At 39.4% G+C, this 16,685-nt stretch overlaps 1 protein-coding gene across 2 annotated transcripts; it reads left to right on the top strand.

Moving 5' to 3' along the window:
• The first annotated feature begins 306 nt into the window (after positions 1–306).
• Positions 307–15,413, top strand: slc11a2 (solute carrier family 11 member 2). 2 transcript variants are annotated; one of them, XM_069709667.1, is made up of 17 exons: positions 307–462; positions 4,408–4,492; positions 6,110–6,246; positions 6,395–6,514; positions 6,869–6,988; positions 7,174–7,280; positions 7,393–7,463; positions 7,556–7,623; positions 7,712–7,867; positions 7,987–8,145; positions 8,242–8,328; positions 9,221–9,340; positions 9,421–9,570; positions 9,695–9,768; positions 10,480–10,633; positions 11,018–11,071; positions 15,171–15,413. In XM_069709667.1, the coding sequence occupies exons 2-17, from the start codon at positions 4,459–4,461 to the stop codon at positions 15,246–15,248; spliced, it is 1,689 nt and encodes a 562-aa protein (XP_069565768.1). In that variant the 5' UTR covers positions 307–462; positions 4,408–4,458; the 3' UTR covers positions 15,249–15,413. The 2 variants fall into 2 exon arrangements, with proteins under 2 accessions (XP_069565768.1, XP_069565777.1); XM_069709676.1 differs by lacking the exons at positions 307–462; positions 4,408–4,492 and adding an exon at positions 4,942–5,043.
• The last annotated feature ends 1,272 nt before the right edge of the window (positions 15,414–16,685 follow it).

Here is a 16,685-nt window from a genome sequence, read left to right on the forward strand (position 1 = left end):
AAAGCAAACTAAAGCTGTCAGACAATTTATATCGGGGTAAAAAGTACAGTATTTGTATTTGTGGTAAAATGTACTCTGAAATGTTGTGGCGTGGAAGTATAAAATAGTACAGAACGGAAATACTACAAGTATCCTCAAATATGTACTTGAGTACAATAAAAGAGTAAGAGTACTGTAGTCCGTTACTTGGACCGGTTCGGCCCAGGACCAGCCTGCCAGGCTGCGCTCAGGGCTTCGTCGGCTCTCGGCGCTCCACCAATCAGAACCGTGTGGGATTGTTGCGCATGCGCAGTGTTTCGTGAACCTACACTTGACATGGAAAGAGACTTTACCCGATTTTAGCCCGATAACGTGTTTCGCTAGCTTAACATTTTAAACTCATGGTGCCAGTTTAAAAACAACCGTAAAGATCAAAACGCAATCTTTTATTTTTTTTATCACCCTCCCACGAAGTGCACACAGGTAAGAGTTTTGTTTAAATGTTTTATTACTTTGGTGTAGGTAACGTTAGCGGACAGCTAATACATCATGGAAACTTGTTAGCCTGCTCGCACAGGACCAGTTCACGTGTTGTCTTGTATCATCGGGTCAGTCGGGAGGGTTTACGAGGCTCACAGCTGCTCTCATGTGGACATCTGAGAGGTTAAACTGTTGGTAGGTTCCCAATCAGTCAACAGGACGGGAGGTCAAACGGAGTTTTCTCGTTTGGCTTCTCACTCTTTAAAGTTCACTGACACTGTTTCAGTTTCATATCAGTTACAGCTGATTTAAAAGCCTTCAACAGGACGTTACCCTCCGGGATCCCTGAGGTCGAGATCAGGAAAACACGTCGATTGAGGGTTCAAAGCTCGGAGCGGCATCGTGGGTTGATGACGTCATCAAGTGACGCTTTATGGAGTTGGCCCATTAATACTGATTATTACTTCCTCCATTGTCATACGGTTGCTCAAACTATTCAAGAGTGTGCGTGACTATAAGACGTAACTCACCTGTTAACTTAAAACAAAACAAAAACTTGTTGGCAAACTTTGGTGGAGTTCAGAGCTTCCCTGACTTCACTTATAAGACAGGAGACACTGTGCTGGAGTGAATAATTTACAGCCGTAGAGACTGAATGAACATAATGTCCTCTTGTGTTCATTTCTCAGTGGAGTTTATGATGTTAATGGTGAAGTGTTTTCACTACAGGGCGCCAGGATATGGTATTTCAACACAAGCATGATGATGTGATGTCTGCATGCACAGGGAACCACTATGTCAGTGTTTTCTAACGACTTCACCCAACCGAGTAAATGTGATCAGTTTTCACAGCAATGTTTGTAGCAAAGCTTAATATAACTTGTTAAGATGCATTGTTTGTTTGCTCAATCTTTTCTTCAGTCACCTGCTGTACGCTGACACTTTACCAGAAACGAATTAGCTGAAACTAACTAACTAGAAAACCTGAATTTAAACGGGGTTTGACAGTGATGACTGAAGCTGTGAGTCAGGTGAACATGAAAAGTGTGAACTTGTGATATTCTTTATGGCCATTCAAAGCTGGCATGATAATTATGCTACGGACATGTTCTCCTCCCATCATGTACATTTACAAAAGAAATGTTGGTGCTGTGGCCATGTCATTTATGCAACCAAAACACGTACTGAAGTTAATTTGTGCTTTATTTCCACCCTGATTTTGGCTTATTCTGTTTGTGGTTGGACCTTTTGAAACCGCTCAAGCTGCACAACGCTAAGTTATACTACATGTAACTTTGGAACGGCATTAAAGGGTCGATGGTAAATGAGTCATGTGCGTGTTCTTGATCGACCAGTTTATGTGACAGCCTGATTCTTGGCAGCTGCCTGTTCCACCGTGTTGAACCCAGTTGTGTTGGATGTGAAAGGTCTTATTTGATTTGATGGTCCTGCTGAGTTGTCATTGGAAAATAGTAAGAATGACTTGTTCTGCTAATTCTTTTCAGATTTATAATAAGAAATGGTCAGTGCAGGTCGTCGACCAGAGCTTCATACTTATTAGGAACAAATGTTAGTTTTTCATGTCGGATTTAACATTTAGAAACTGTTTTCTTCTGTGGATTTACTTTTGTTGTTTTACAGTGTTGAGATTTCTTTTCTCCTCGGGGTATAAAAGTCTAAAAGGGACACGATTCGAGGCGTGTAACCTTAGAAATCATTTGTCAGTTTGGGAGTGTTCATAGATTTAGTGATAGTAGAAGCTGTTTTGTGCAGATTAGGTTTCATTATTTTTCATTGCAGCTTCAGGGGAAGTTAAATGAATGGGTGACTGTGTGATGTTAGTAGAACAACCACTTCGATAGATTTCCATCTACAAGCTGGGTAAATCCAACTTTATAACATTTGGAAAAGTCAATATGATTTTAGTAGATGATGACACGAGGATATGGTGTCCAGACGCATGTCATACAGGCACTACTTTAGTTTAGGATTTCATGTGGTTTCAATATGACTTAATAAGTCTTTAACTGAAAGCTTTGTCGGAGTCCGCCTTTTTCTTTTTATTACCACATACGTTTAGTTGTTCATGGAGGTTACACAATCCACGACTGTAATCCAGGACAACACATACCGTGATGCCAAAGTGCTTCTAAAATATGTTGAGGTGTAAAAGCAACGTGTCACACAGGATTTAGAGGGAACTTAATGAGGCAGACTTGAGAAAGCCTCTTTCATATCTGAAGGGCAAGTTTAAAAGTCAGACAACTGTTCGGTTCACGGTGGTGTGTGTGTGTGTGTGTGTGTGTGTGTGTGTGTGTGTGTGTGTGTGTGTGTGTGTGTGTGTGTGTGTGTGTGTGTGTGTGAGAGCATGCTGGGTGGTCGTTGGCTGGAGATACGGAGAGTTGTTGGGACTTGATTGAGTTTTTGGAAACGATAACTTATGCAGAAACTGTTGCACCTGAACCATGTTTCCTCCACATGGTGTTAAAACAACAGGATAATTTGCACTGGATTAGGATCACAACGGGTTTATTATTAATTGATTATCATGTATTTATTTTAGCTATAATAACTTCACAGAGTAAATCCACATTGGGTTGAGGCATATATCATTTCAGACATCCTTTTCATGATCTCTGTGGTTTGTTTGGTAACTGTGCCTGCTGACTGTGACACCATGAGAGCACATGACAAATAGGTCAGTGCCTGGCCTTAAGACAATTTCACAAGGCTGCACACTTCATTAAAATTTACTTTTAAGGCTGCAAAAACATTTAGATTTTACTCCAACCTCAATTTTTACTCATTTAATTCAACAAGGATGCAAAAATATATTGGATTGATATTTAGCTGGCTGTGCAACTTGTCTCTCTGAAACCGAAATGCTTCTCTACTAATCCTACAAGGAGGAGCAGAGACGTCTTTTTGAGAGCATTGCTCATTTTTGTGTCTTTGAATGTGACCGTTTCCCTTCAGTGAATGCTGCCTTTTCCCAGGAATACGATCACAGGCAGGATTACTAAGATAACAATGCAGAGGGAGAGCAGAGGGAAAGTCAAGAAGCTCAGTTTCAGTCTTTAGAGGAAGGAAAAAAAAACCACAGTGTCGAACAATGTACTGACCCACAGCAGAGAAGCTCAAATGACCTTATTCTGACAGTCTTATTAGAAAAAAACTGTCTTTTTCCAAAGAAAGTGGAAAAGGTTGATTCGTTTTCACGTTTTATTTTTGGGGCATTTTAGGTTTTACAAGAAACAAGCCACATTCTGCTGGTAGCTATGATATTATTACCCACTTCTAATGGTGTTAAATTAATTATTACCTCTGACGTGCCAACGACCGTGCCACTTTGATGTGGCACGTTGCTTCGAGCGCATGTTCATGCGGAGGAAGTGGGACTCTGCTGGAAACTGTGACCGTTGGAAAAGCTGCTCCATCGGCTGGTCGTCTTTTACCTCATGTGATCTCACGGTCATGTGACCTACACTCTCTTTATCAGAGAACACACTTTTATCAAATACAGCCACAGTCCCTGTGGGCTGATGTTTTGCGTTTCATATTTTTGGTCAGAAGTGAAGGAAGTGCTAGATTCAGTTAATGAGTGTGCGCTCGTTTCGACAAGAGGGTTGAGGCTGGTAGTGGAAGTGAAACTCCTGCGTCGGTGGTCAACTTGAGGTTTCGTATGGAAGGTTCTCATGAATATTGTGGCCTTTGACTTCATTATGACTTGTGAATTTTTTTATATTTTTGTAATACAAGGGGAACGAATACTGCAGTCATGTTTCATGTTGGATTTACTTCCCTTCACTTAAAAAAAAACAACAACCTTGATAATTATTCGTTTACAGGCAAAGGCGTCACTCGGGTAGCACAATAATTGGTTTCACTTTTAAATTAAAGAAAACATTTTTATTTTAACTGAGATTATGTAACTGTCTTTTTTTGCAGGGCGGCTGATATTTATCCCTCAAGTTCCCAGGGATCCCTCAGCCTGCCCTGATGAAGGCCGAGCAAGACGGAGACCTCATGGAAGGTAACTGCTTAAGATAACAGATACGTTACAGTCACAACTCACCATGTTGTCCAACATTAAACACTCTGGGCTTTAAACCAAGGCTGCAAACACAGTCTGTGTGCTCATGGAGCTGCGTAAAACATTATGCTACTTTAAATTTTATACTTAGAAAAGTCCCACACAACACGTCTTAGACACATTGTTATTTCTCTATTTCTTATCCTGGAGTTGGTTTAATAATGAACTAATAATAAATAATTAGGATTGAGTTATTCAGTTGCCATTTTGCAACTGTGAGTGCTGGTTTTGTTGTGTGTGAATAAAGGGCGGGATCTTATTGATCCTGCTCACACATGTTTGCACTGCGCGTCCTCTTTCCTTCTCTCCCTTCACTGGTCATTTTTAGAAACACGACGTCAGAGTGTCGCTGAGACATCTAATGTAAAAGAAAAAAACAGATGATGAAGGCAGGGTCATATAAAAGCTGAGACACTGTTAGGTAATAGTGGACTTTAGGACCAGGAGTGAGTTGGAGATGAAGGGAGGAAGGAAAGAAACGTCCAAACTCCGTGAGTAAAACGCTGCATTTACAGGCCTTTTCTAAGGCCATGTTAAACAATAATTATATATTGAAGAAGTCATGTAGTCCTTTTCCTTTATTGTGTAACATGTTTGTGGAGTCGCTGGGTTCAAGTGAATAATGTAGAGGTAATTGCAGGTTATTGCTGGCAGAGTACAAAACATATAATTTAATGTCTTAAACTAAATCACTTCTAGGTTTATGATAGTCGTTGAATTGTTTTCAGCACTGAAGTTTATGTATCTAATCTTCCAAAGTGAGTACAGTTCCTGTAATAAAGCTCCTTTCCTGAGTCCACACTGACTGTTTAATCGAAGAAAGCTGTAAAGATTCATTCACCTGTCGTGTCTCGAGTCAAACCTTAACGATTCCTGGTCTGTTTTTAAAACGTGATTTATTAAAATTCAGCTTAGCTAAATGTGAGTGGAGGAAATTTTAAGTTGCAGTCGTATAATTTTAAGACCAGAGTTGCAAAACAAAACAAAACAAAAATCCCTTAATCACATTGGCACGTCTCCCGTCTTAATCATTATGTAAACGGTGTCAATCTCAACTTTGACCTAATTTGTTTTCTTTGAGCTGAAGTGGAGAGTTTGGTTTAGGATTTGCTGAAAAGCATCAAAGTGACATGAATGTTGTTGGAGAATTGTTGCTGATGTCCAAAAATCTTTTCTTATTAATCACATGAAATCAAAGAGTTTCTCGGAGCAGCGCACTCTGCATCCAGCTTCTTCCCCATTGCACATTAAACTTTCATGCATGTAAAGCAGGTGCCATAATTCAAAAGGTAATTTAGTTTGTGTTGCGTGGCCAACAGGACTCTGTAGCTGTGATTATTCCACATCACTAAATCTCAGCCATTAAGCGAATGAGGTCAACATTTTAAAAACAAAGCTCTGGGTTTAAAAAAAGTAATTTTCTCTAATGGCACCCGAATCACTTTGGTTTACAACTCATGGAAAGATATACTGCAGCTCTAGCCATGGATAACTTCCTCTTTCTCCTCGGTCAACACTAATCAGAGTGCCTGTGTTGTTCCTCCTGGGTTTTGTTAGAGGACTCGCCTCAGGAGAATGGAGTCCAGACCAACCAGTACAGCTCCATCTCTCCTCCGGCCTCCCCGGTGGCCCAGGACGAACCCTTTTCCACTTACTTTGAGGAGAAGGTGCCCATTCCAGAGAGTCCCAACCAGGTACCGCCTCACAGCCACCGCTTCATGTCATCTAATCAGAAAAAAACACCAAATGGATTTTGACCTAGATGAAATTGCACAATTAAATACGTAGCATTTTAAGTTAAGTCCGAGTACTAGGAATGAAATGCTGCTGCTTTCCCCTCAGGTGTTCAGTTTCCGTAAACTCTGGGCCTTCACTGGACCGGGCTTTTTAATGAGCATTGCTTATTTGGATCCAGGGAACATCGAGTCTGACCTGCAGTCTGGAGCTAAAGCTGGCTTTAAGGTGATCAAAACAAAACCGGCTGTTTACTTTGCTGAGTTATGGACGACTGTTGTCTACTGAAGCTTTTCACTCCATATTTGAGGAAGGCGTTTACCCAGATACATGCTGTATCTTTTTTGCTGCTTCTCCTTAAAGTGTTTAATTCTTCTTTTTTCAAAGCATATATATGCGTGGTCGTATTTTGTACTTAGCTGTTTTTTTTTTTTAATTGTAATACCACTTTTGAATGTTATTTTTATTGCATCTCAACGTCCAAACGAACAAATTCACATTGGAAGTTGTCGTTTTAATTTGGCAGTCTGCTCAAATTGAACTGTCACAGGATGTAGCGCTGATTGAGTCTTTCCTCCTCAGCTCCTATGGGTGCTCCTTGGAGCCACCATCATCGGGCTGCTGCTGCAGAGGTTGGCTGCACGCCTCGGGGTCGTCACAGGGATGCACCTGGCTGAGGTCTGCAACCGCCAGTATCCCACCGTGAGTGCTCGCTACTCATCTAAACTTCCTCTTTGGAGCTGTGCCTGTAAAATGACTGTAGCTGTGTCTTTTATTACGTGTTCTTAAATATTTGTGGAATAGATTTTGAGAACGTAAAGAAGACAGGATTCAAATGTTCTGCTCTGCTTCGTTTTCTTTACATCTTCAGTTGTTTGTTTTTTCAGGTTCCTCGGATCATCCTGTGGCTGATGGTCGAGCTGGCCATCATCGGCTCCGACATGCAGGAGGTCATCGGCTGCGCCATCGCTCTCAACCTTCTCTCTGTGGGCAGGTAACGTGTTTTCATGATTGTTAATGGAAAATGTACACATTTTTACAGATTTACAAAAATAAATTATTGACCAAAAAAACCAAAACAATCCTATTCCTTCTCTGTCCTCCAGGATCCCGCTGTGGGCAGGAGTTCTCATCACCATCACAGACACATTTGTGTTCCTGTTTTTAGACAAATATGGTATGAAGGTCTAATTTACAGACATACAACCACTGAGTATTATCGATATAGTGTTGCATCCCTGTGTTTACGCATTTTTAATATCTCTGCAGGCCTGAGGAAACTTGAAGCTTTCTTTGGCTTTCTGATCACTGTCATGGCTATTAGTTTTGGTTACGAGGTAGGCCTCCCTCCGACTTCCAATATAATTCAAGTGTTTGTGTTTCATGGGTGTTTAACATGTCTCCCTGTGTGTCTCCTGCCGTCAGTATGTGCTGGTGAAGCCAGACCAAGGCGAGCTGCTGAAGGGGATGTTTGTACCGTACTGTTCGGGCTGCGGGCCGTTGCAGCTGGAGCAGGCAGTGGGGATCGTAGGTGCCGTCATCATGCCCCACAACATCTACCTGCACTCAGCGCTGGTCAAGGTTAGAAACATATACTGTAGCGTGTATTCTCTGCATGAATGTTGTTTTTGAAAAATTTCTCGTCATATCATCCTTATTAGTAAATTATGAGATTTGATAGTTTTTCCCTCTTCCGTCAGTCTCGGGAAATTGATCGCAAAAACAAGAAGGATGTAAAAGAGGCCAATAAGTACTTCTTTATCGAGTCATCTGTTGCCCTCTTCATCTCCTTCCTCATCAACGTCTTTGTGGTCGCAGTCTTCGCTCAGGCCTTCTACAATAAAACCAATCAGGAAGTGGTGAGTATACAGCATGAAGCCTGTAGCAATCACTGCTGAATGTGTCATTTTAAGCTGTTGCTAATTGTCTGTTGTTGTTGTTTTTTCTGCCATCAGAATGACATGTGCAACGGAACCAGCATCCCTCACAAAGGCCTCTTCCCTCCCAACAACGGCACACTGGAGGTGGACATTTACAAAGGGGTACGTGTGGTCAGCATGACGACAACGACACATCCTGAGTGCTCAATTCTTTCTCATGAAAATGAAATCTGTGCACTTTAATAAAAGCTAACACTGTAGATTGTGCTGTTGATGTACAAATGCAAGCGAGGCACAGAGGAAGTGGAGCAAGTGCTCACAGCTGTAAAAAGGTAAAGAGAGACAGATAAAGACCGATAAAACAGAGGTTGGTGATTTAACAGATTTGGGAGGCTCATTTAGTGGCATGATGAAGCTGCAGTTGTGCTGAGAGTGACACACAAGTTGCATAATTTCCTGTAAAGAAAGAACACGGATGTTTTTCTTAAGATACAAACTGGCTAAACAGGATACCGGGAGGATAACAACATAATACGTCTTCTATTTCTGGAACTACTTTCTACTGAAGAAAGAGTCTCTGTTTCTACTGTCTGCAGTTTTACCAGTCTCAACCTCAATGGACAAAAGTCCTCCTCCTCAAAAAAAATTCCAATTTAACCCCCGATTTCATCTTCTTTTTTTTTTATGTTGTTTTTCTGAACACAAACTGCAGAAACCAATTATTGTGGCAAACATTTAGACTCTTGTAAGCTGAAAAATCACAGGCTCTGCTAACGACATAAATGATGATCTCATCAAGTCGTGTTTCTGTTTACCTGCATCTCAAAGATGAGGTCACTGATGGTGGAGCCCCTAAAGGGAATGCAGTCATTATTGATGTTATTAGTTGTATGTGTGCGTGTTGCCTGCTATGACAGTTTGTACATGCCCTCAGTTCAGAGAGGAGGTTTAATCACACAGATTAGTGGTGTAAGGGTCCTTCAAGGAGCTCACAAACAAATGTACTTGTTTTGAATAATGAGATAATGCCGTCTCTGTGGGTGTGTGTGTTCAGGGAGTGGTCCTGGGATGTTTCTTTGGCCCTGCAGCTCTCTACATCTGGGCTATCGGCATTCTGGCAGCTGGACAGAGCTCCACCATGACTGGCACTTACTCTGGGCAGTTTGTAATGGAGGTGAGAAAAACTTGCTGATAATACGTTCGAGGTACAAGTGGAGCTTCACTGTGGTTTCATACATTTTTTGAAATGTTCAGGGTTTCCTGAACCTGAGCTGGTCTCGTTTTGCGCGGGTGCTGCTGACGCGCTCCATCGCCATCACGCCGACGCTGCTGGTAGCCATCTTCCAGGATGTTCAGCATCTGACGGGGATGAATGACTTCCTCAACGTGCTTCAAAGCATGCAGGTCAGACAGAGTTATGGAGAAAGCCCTCTGCATTTAAGCCCTTTTACAAAACATACATGGTCCTGTTGTGTTGTACATAACTTTGGCCAATATTCACTGTAATTTCTCTTCTCATCATCAACAGCTTCCATTTGCTTTGATCCCAATTCTGACCTTCACCAGTCTGAAGTCCATAATGAACGACTTTGCCAACGGATTGTGAGTAAAATACATTCATGTTAAATAGTTTATATCTTCTGTATAATTTCTAAAACCTCCGTTCATCACACTTTGAGAGTACAAACTATGTATTGTACTGTTAATTGACTGGATGATCACCTCCAGCAGCGAGAGCTTCATGCCTCATACACTCATAAACAAACAACACATGTCAAACAATAAAACATGATCCAAAGAATTAGCAGCACGGTCCTCAAAACTTCAGGCTTTTCAAAATTATGGAAGTCCTTTGTTGGCCAATCGTTTGTTCTTCACCAAAAATAAAAGCAAGCGAGACAGAATCCAGACTCCAGGCTGCATTTACAGGATGTAGTTTGATGTCACTCCAGTGTTCAAAGAGGAAGGGAGAGGCATGATGGCGTCATGTCGGACAGCGAGCTGGAGAATCTGTCGTCTGATGAAACAGAGCTTGTTTGCTCGAGATTATCAGTTTACTTTATTCACATGTCGACAGATCGCTCGGTTTGAAGCTGTCCGCGTGTTGTTGTTTGTTTTCAGACGGCTCAGAACGGAGTTGCGCAAACCAGGAATTTACTCAATAGTGTGACTAATAGGATTCTGATGCAATAACACTGTGGCTCTGGATAGTTTCTGGTAAATCTGCAGAAACGAGACGTTTTATCAGAAGACTGTTAAAAATAATCAGTTTCCCAGCGGTCTAATAAAGTGTCTGTTTTTTTTTTTTTCCAGGGTGTGGAAGATTTTGGGAGGCATCATCATCCTGGTTGTTTGTGCGATCAACATGTACTTCGTGGTTGTTTACGTGACGTCGCTGAACAGCGTGCTGCTCTACGTTTTAGCTGCTTTCCTCACCATAGCCTACCTGTGCTTCGTAGGATACCTGGTGAGTTCAGATTGCTGCAAAATTGAGATGTAATTTACAGCGGGTTTTATTTACGTAAACTTATCATTTATTTTAAACACTACCTGATAAAGAGTAATAAGTAATACTTTATGCCACAATACATTCAGCAGAGCATCTGTTAATGACCTTTTTTCGTAAAACTCTTTTGTAAAATTAGAAGCTCCCTCACATATTGTGGAGATTGCTTGAAATTGTGTTCATTATTGCAGTAATTATTGTGCAAGATCACAGTTTCCTGGAGGGACTGTATGTATTTATCTTGAATATTAATTTTCCAATAATCAGAATCTTTAATACGACATGCTGAAGTGCTCCCAGACCTCCCTGTGTCTGAACTTGCTGCTCTCTCCTCGTTGTCTGCAGGCATGGCACTGTCTGGTTGCCCTGGGAGTTTCCTGCCTGGACTTTGGCAGCAGGGTAAGCAATCCACCTGCTGTGTTCATAGAGGAGCCGTCTGAGTACGACTCCTAGAGCTGAACACGACAGTAACCACCAGCATTTCTCTTTCCTCTGGGACAGACCTGTCCACAACCAGGACTTCTTAAGATCATGTAGGATCTTGAAAGTACATTTTCTGCTAAAGACACATGTTTATGTTTTTGTAGGGCTGGATATCAACATTTGAAGCTTTGTAGGCTCCCAAACATCTTCCTACGACACCAGCACAGCAGATTAGATGGCAGTATTTCATTATTCCCAAATACACCTGAAATACACCAGAAGAGCGAAAACGTTAGGAGGGTATCGATTAACGTTAAAAAATGAACAAGTAAAGCAAATGATTTTAGAGAGACATGCTATGTTAGTTTGATTATGTAAGCTTCAGTTTTGGCCACACGTGAAACATGAAATACACCTACAATCAATTACGGTTCTATTCATGATTGGTTCATCTTTAAGAATTAGAGAATAACAATAAGATCATTTTAAACAATCAGGTTTTTTTTCATTGACCACAGATAACAGATATTGTATGAAAGTAGTTGCATTTCTGTTGAATAACAGCTGACCAACCCTTTCCTAAGGTTTTTATTTTCCACATTCATTCTCGTGTTTCATTAGATATTTTTTTTTTTTACCAGTATTAGCAGTATTATTTACTTCAGCACATCCCAGTCTGTTCTAATGTCCTTCAGCCTACAGATGTGAAGCCCGTCTTCCTGTACGATGATTTCCACTCGCTCTACCTCAGTGTCCTCCAGTCTAAACATTTCTAATGATTTAAGAATATTTCTAAGATAATATAATTGTTATTACGTCTACTAAAAAGCTTCAAATGATATCCAGCCCTGATTGTGTGAACAAACGTTTTGCCTACAGGTTGTTGTTTTTTGTTTTTTTAAGTTATGAGCCAACATGTCTGAACAACACTTTTCAGCATCATGCATGCATGATGCATATACTTTAGTGTGTCACTGTGTTGGAGTCCTGCATGAACGTCTGGTTAATGCAGCCAAGTCTGAGAGAAAAGGATTTTAAATCTAAGCTTCGGATTGTTAGGTCACATTTTGCAAAAATTGTCTTGAATGGAGGAGCATTGCTGTCCGAAAGTCACCTTGTTGTTTATTGACCTGGTGTGGAGCCGACTCATGAAGAGTTCAGATAATTAATGAAGCAAACTGCTCCGCTTTTAAAAGGATTGCAGCTTCGTTCTCAAAACTTCTTTTAGTGCCTCAGTGATCAGGACGCCAGAGACTCCAGTTGAAGTGAGCTCATCAGATAAATACAATTTAATCGTTTTTAGCAGTGTGCAGGAGTTGCTTTAATCCTTCTCAGCCGTCAGAGCTGTGGTGGAAAGTGGTTATTTGTAAAATACTTTTATTTTTTTTTTAACCAGACTTAACGTCTTTATCGCACATGTTTTTGCAGAGCTTTAGGATATACGATGTTGACAGACACATGATAGCGATGTTGGAAACGTATTGTGATTATATTTGTTCTATCACAATGTGGTTGATATTTCTGACAAATTCACGGGAAGATATTTAAAACTGCTATGCAGAGAGATGTGAAAGATTTGCTTTTGTGTTTGAATAAAAATATGATAGTGAGGATTATTGTGAATGCCATGAAGAAGTCAAAACAATTACAGAGGGAGTCCAGTTTATTTCTAAAACCCATAATCACACGTCTGTGTCTGAAGGCTTTTACAGGCTGTACAGCATACGACTCCGTCCCAACTGTGACCTGCACATTTTGTCGTTCCAGAGCTTAGAATAAAATACAGTCATCAAGTATTCAAATAGAGACGCATTTATATGTAATGAAGCTCCAGAGTCCTGCACTCTGCACAGTGACCTGAACCCCTCCTAATGTTATACTGTGAAGGTTTATTTTGCCTGTGAACAGTTTAAAGTCGTCAGTTGATGGCAGGGAGAAAACGTTGGGAAGGAAAATGTTTGTTTTTCTAGCATTGCTAATTTTCCATTTGCTAGTTTTTATTTAGTTACTTTTTATATATATATATTTTTAAAATCCTTTAGCTAAACTATGATTATATAAGCTGTTTTTATATATATATATATTAAAAAAAAAAAACCTAACCAAGAAAAAACAAAACAAATCAATGCTATTTAGGAAGAAAGTTTTTTTTTTAGCATTATATTATATCATTAAGTGCCATCCTTTCCTCTTTAGCTTTCTGTTGTGTCTGTATTATCCACTCAGCTTTCACACTGTCAGTCTTTATCAGTCTCTAAATCTGACTGAATATAAAATAATCTGAACAGTAGCCTGATGTGGAAATAAACCATTTTATTTTTAACCCGGTAAGGCAGCAAAGCTATTGTGGGAAGTGGAAACAATACTTACTTCCCAAATCAGTTTTACTATTGAAGGACGTCATGTCTTTTTAAAATATCTTCAGTGTTTCAGGAAGTTGATTCCCAACACTACACTCTCTCTGACAGAGTAGAAAGCAGCAAACACAAAAACACTGAATTTTAAAGTTAAACTGTGCATACTTCACTAAACAGAGATCTACTAAAGCACCTGACTCAATATTGCCTAAGTTGGATGTACATAATGACTGTTTAATACACTGGAAATGAACTGTAGCGCAGCATTCATACAACAAACACAGTTTCAGGTCTCAGTTTCTGTCAGAAGTTGTTCTAATTTTAAATGTTCTTTTTGGTACGGTGGATCCGGTACAATTTCAGCACTCTGGTTCAGAGTTCTCATAAGTTTTCATAGAGGTGATGAAAAAAATTTTTCAGGCTCATACGGTGTGATTACAATTACCTCGATATGACAAACGCACATTTGTGACAGAGGGAACTTCAATGTAGTAATGTCTGCACTCACTTCTGCTCTTTGGGATTGATTGAAAAAAATGTCTGTTCTTTGCTGCTGGATGAAGCACACCATGTGTCCAAAATAAATGCAAGTTATGGATACATGGACATTTTGTTGGCGTCTTCTGTCCGAATGTCTCCAGAAGGACTCGTGATCTTTGTGTTTTTAACTGCTAATTTAGTTTAAACCTTTCGAGTGGGACTCTTACATGTACATGAACACCCTCTCTAAACAAGTTTACTAAATGTGGTTTAAGCCAATAAGTGCCAGATAAATCTCTGGCGTTTTTACCATCTGATGTCTGGTGAGACGTTCCCACTGAATGCGTACTGAGCATTCTCACCAGAGACTTCTGGTTCAAACTTAAAAGACAATAAATAAAATAATTCAATCATGTGGCTAACATAGACTTTCCAAATGTTATCAGACTGAATGTATTTCATAAGATAGTGAAATGAGTCATTTCACAGGGGTTTTGATTCCTTTTATTACCACAATTGATCAGTTTTACAGCCACAACGAGAAGCTACGGCAGAATCAGAGACAAAAATTCTGCACTGAAGGTTTATATATAGAACAAAAATCTAAATTAAGAGAAAACCTAAAATTTGAAAGTTGCAAAAAAGAAAAATTATATGGAAAAAGGATTGTTAAAACATTGTTTAAACACAAATTATTCCAGTTTTTGTTGACAACATGTAACATAAAGTCACAGTAACTTCCCTCGTAGTACATTAGACAATAGAAAGGCTTTTTTTCAGGACTTTCCAGGATTAAATGAGGAAAGTTGAGTTTGGAAAATAACACTTTGACCCAAGGTGAGCACCGTTAATTAATCTGTAATTATAAAATAATCAAATGAAAACAGGGTGTTGATCTTGATGTTTTGAAGTAAATATTTAATTTTGCTTATCATCTTGCTATCTGCCAATTCCTGAGATTTTCTCTTAATATTCCAATAACGAAATATGTAATGTGACAGAAAATGAGCTGCAGTAACACAGACGCCGTCACAATGAGCTCAATCTGTGTACTTAGCAAGTCGTTGTGTGTGTGTGTGTAGTTTAGACCTTGAATTTTCTGCGAACACACAAATGGTTGTTTTTAAAATTGAAGTTGTCCTCTTGACTGGTGAAATCATGCTCAACTGTTTATGTGATGAGTTTAACCGGCTGTGGACGTTTCTCACTAATAATGAAATGTCTTCTCTCTCTTTCAGTTGCACATAGGACCGTCACGTCACACGGACATGTACTTACTGAACGATATGGACACTGATGACCTGGTTGAGAGATAGAAGGACACAGTGAGGGGACAGTAGACCCCCCCCCCCCCCCCCCCGCCCCCCGGTCAGCTGACCTGACTGAAGCGTGGGACCACTGAAGCTCGGCCAGTACGTGTTCGTCGTCACCTCTCGGTGCCTAACGTGTTTTAAAGTGTCCTTATAGCACACACGTAGATGATGTTTTCAAATGTCTCAGCAGCCTTGGATAGAAACGTGCTGCAGAGGAATGATATTTAAAAGCTGGATAAATATCTGGGCTCTGAAAAGGAGACATGTCTAAACTGTGACTGTGACACAGTAAAAACTATATGATCTAAGAAAAGATAGTTGTAGTTTCCAGTCACAAACTGCAAAAACATAAACTGACAATACCAAAAAAAAAAATTGTTCCAGAGTTGTAAATTCAAACATTGGTGCACTAATTTGTACCTCTTTTATAGCCACTAGGTGAAAGGGCGCCTAGTTTTTATTATTCATGTATTTTGCCATTTTAACCTTTTTTTAAAAAAAGAAAAGAAATAATATTAGTAGATGGTAAAAAAACAAATCAGATGTGAACACTTTGATTAATTTAAACACCAACGCTGCTACATTATGTTTCCATTATTCTATTTAAAACTAAAATAAAGATGTTCATTTTGATATTAATGTCAGCCTACTAAATTATCATAATTTATATATTGATTTGTACTTAACCCTTTTTAAAGAATGGCAGTTTTATGTCACTCTCTTTAAAAAACAAAAAACAAACACGAGTTATACATTTGCTTTTGGAGATGTACACCTTTGTGTGGAAATCAAAACTAATTACATTCATTTAGTTAACGCCAGGGATTCAAGGAGTCCAAAAAATACTTAGTTTGAGGTATATGATAATTTATGTGCACATTTTTCAGTTTATGTTTACATTTCCATTTTATTGAATTCAGTAGAAAATGGATCTATGCTGAAGCTGATGCTCTCACTGAATATATATATATATTACAATATAACAATTTAATATGTTCTATTTTTATTTATGTCCTTTTTCCTTTTTATTTTCCTTTTCAGTTAACTTTAGATCAGTTTGTTTAAAGATTTGTTTATTTATGTGTAGTTTATAGTTGTTTTTTTTTTATAAATGCTATATCTATGTAGTTTATTATTTTGTTTAGCTTTGGCCTTTTGGGGAGATAGGCATATAGCCTTTATTTTTGGATTAAGCCAAATGTGAGCAGAAGTGCATTTTGTTACAGAGAAATACGACATTTAAATTCTGAAATGGATGGAGAGAAAAACAGTGGCAGCTGAGGTGAACTGGTGAGGTGAGATGCATCGTGGGTAACAGCATGAAACGTGTCCTGGAAAATATATTTTTGTTACTGGAATCTGGTGCCGAGAGAGTTTGTAATTGTACAAAAACTTGAACAAGTTTGACTGTTTAAAATGTCAAGGATGAGTGTTAACATT

The sequence above is a fragment of the Brachyistius frenatus genome, unplaced genomic scaffold, assembly GCF_029030835.1.
Source record: "Brachyistius frenatus isolate BFR_SWC_R1_liver_20210118 unplaced genomic scaffold, ASM2903083v1 Contig_4, whole genome shotgun sequence".
Taxonomy (NCBI): Eukaryota; Metazoa; Chordata; class Actinopteri; family Embiotocidae; genus Brachyistius; species Brachyistius frenatus.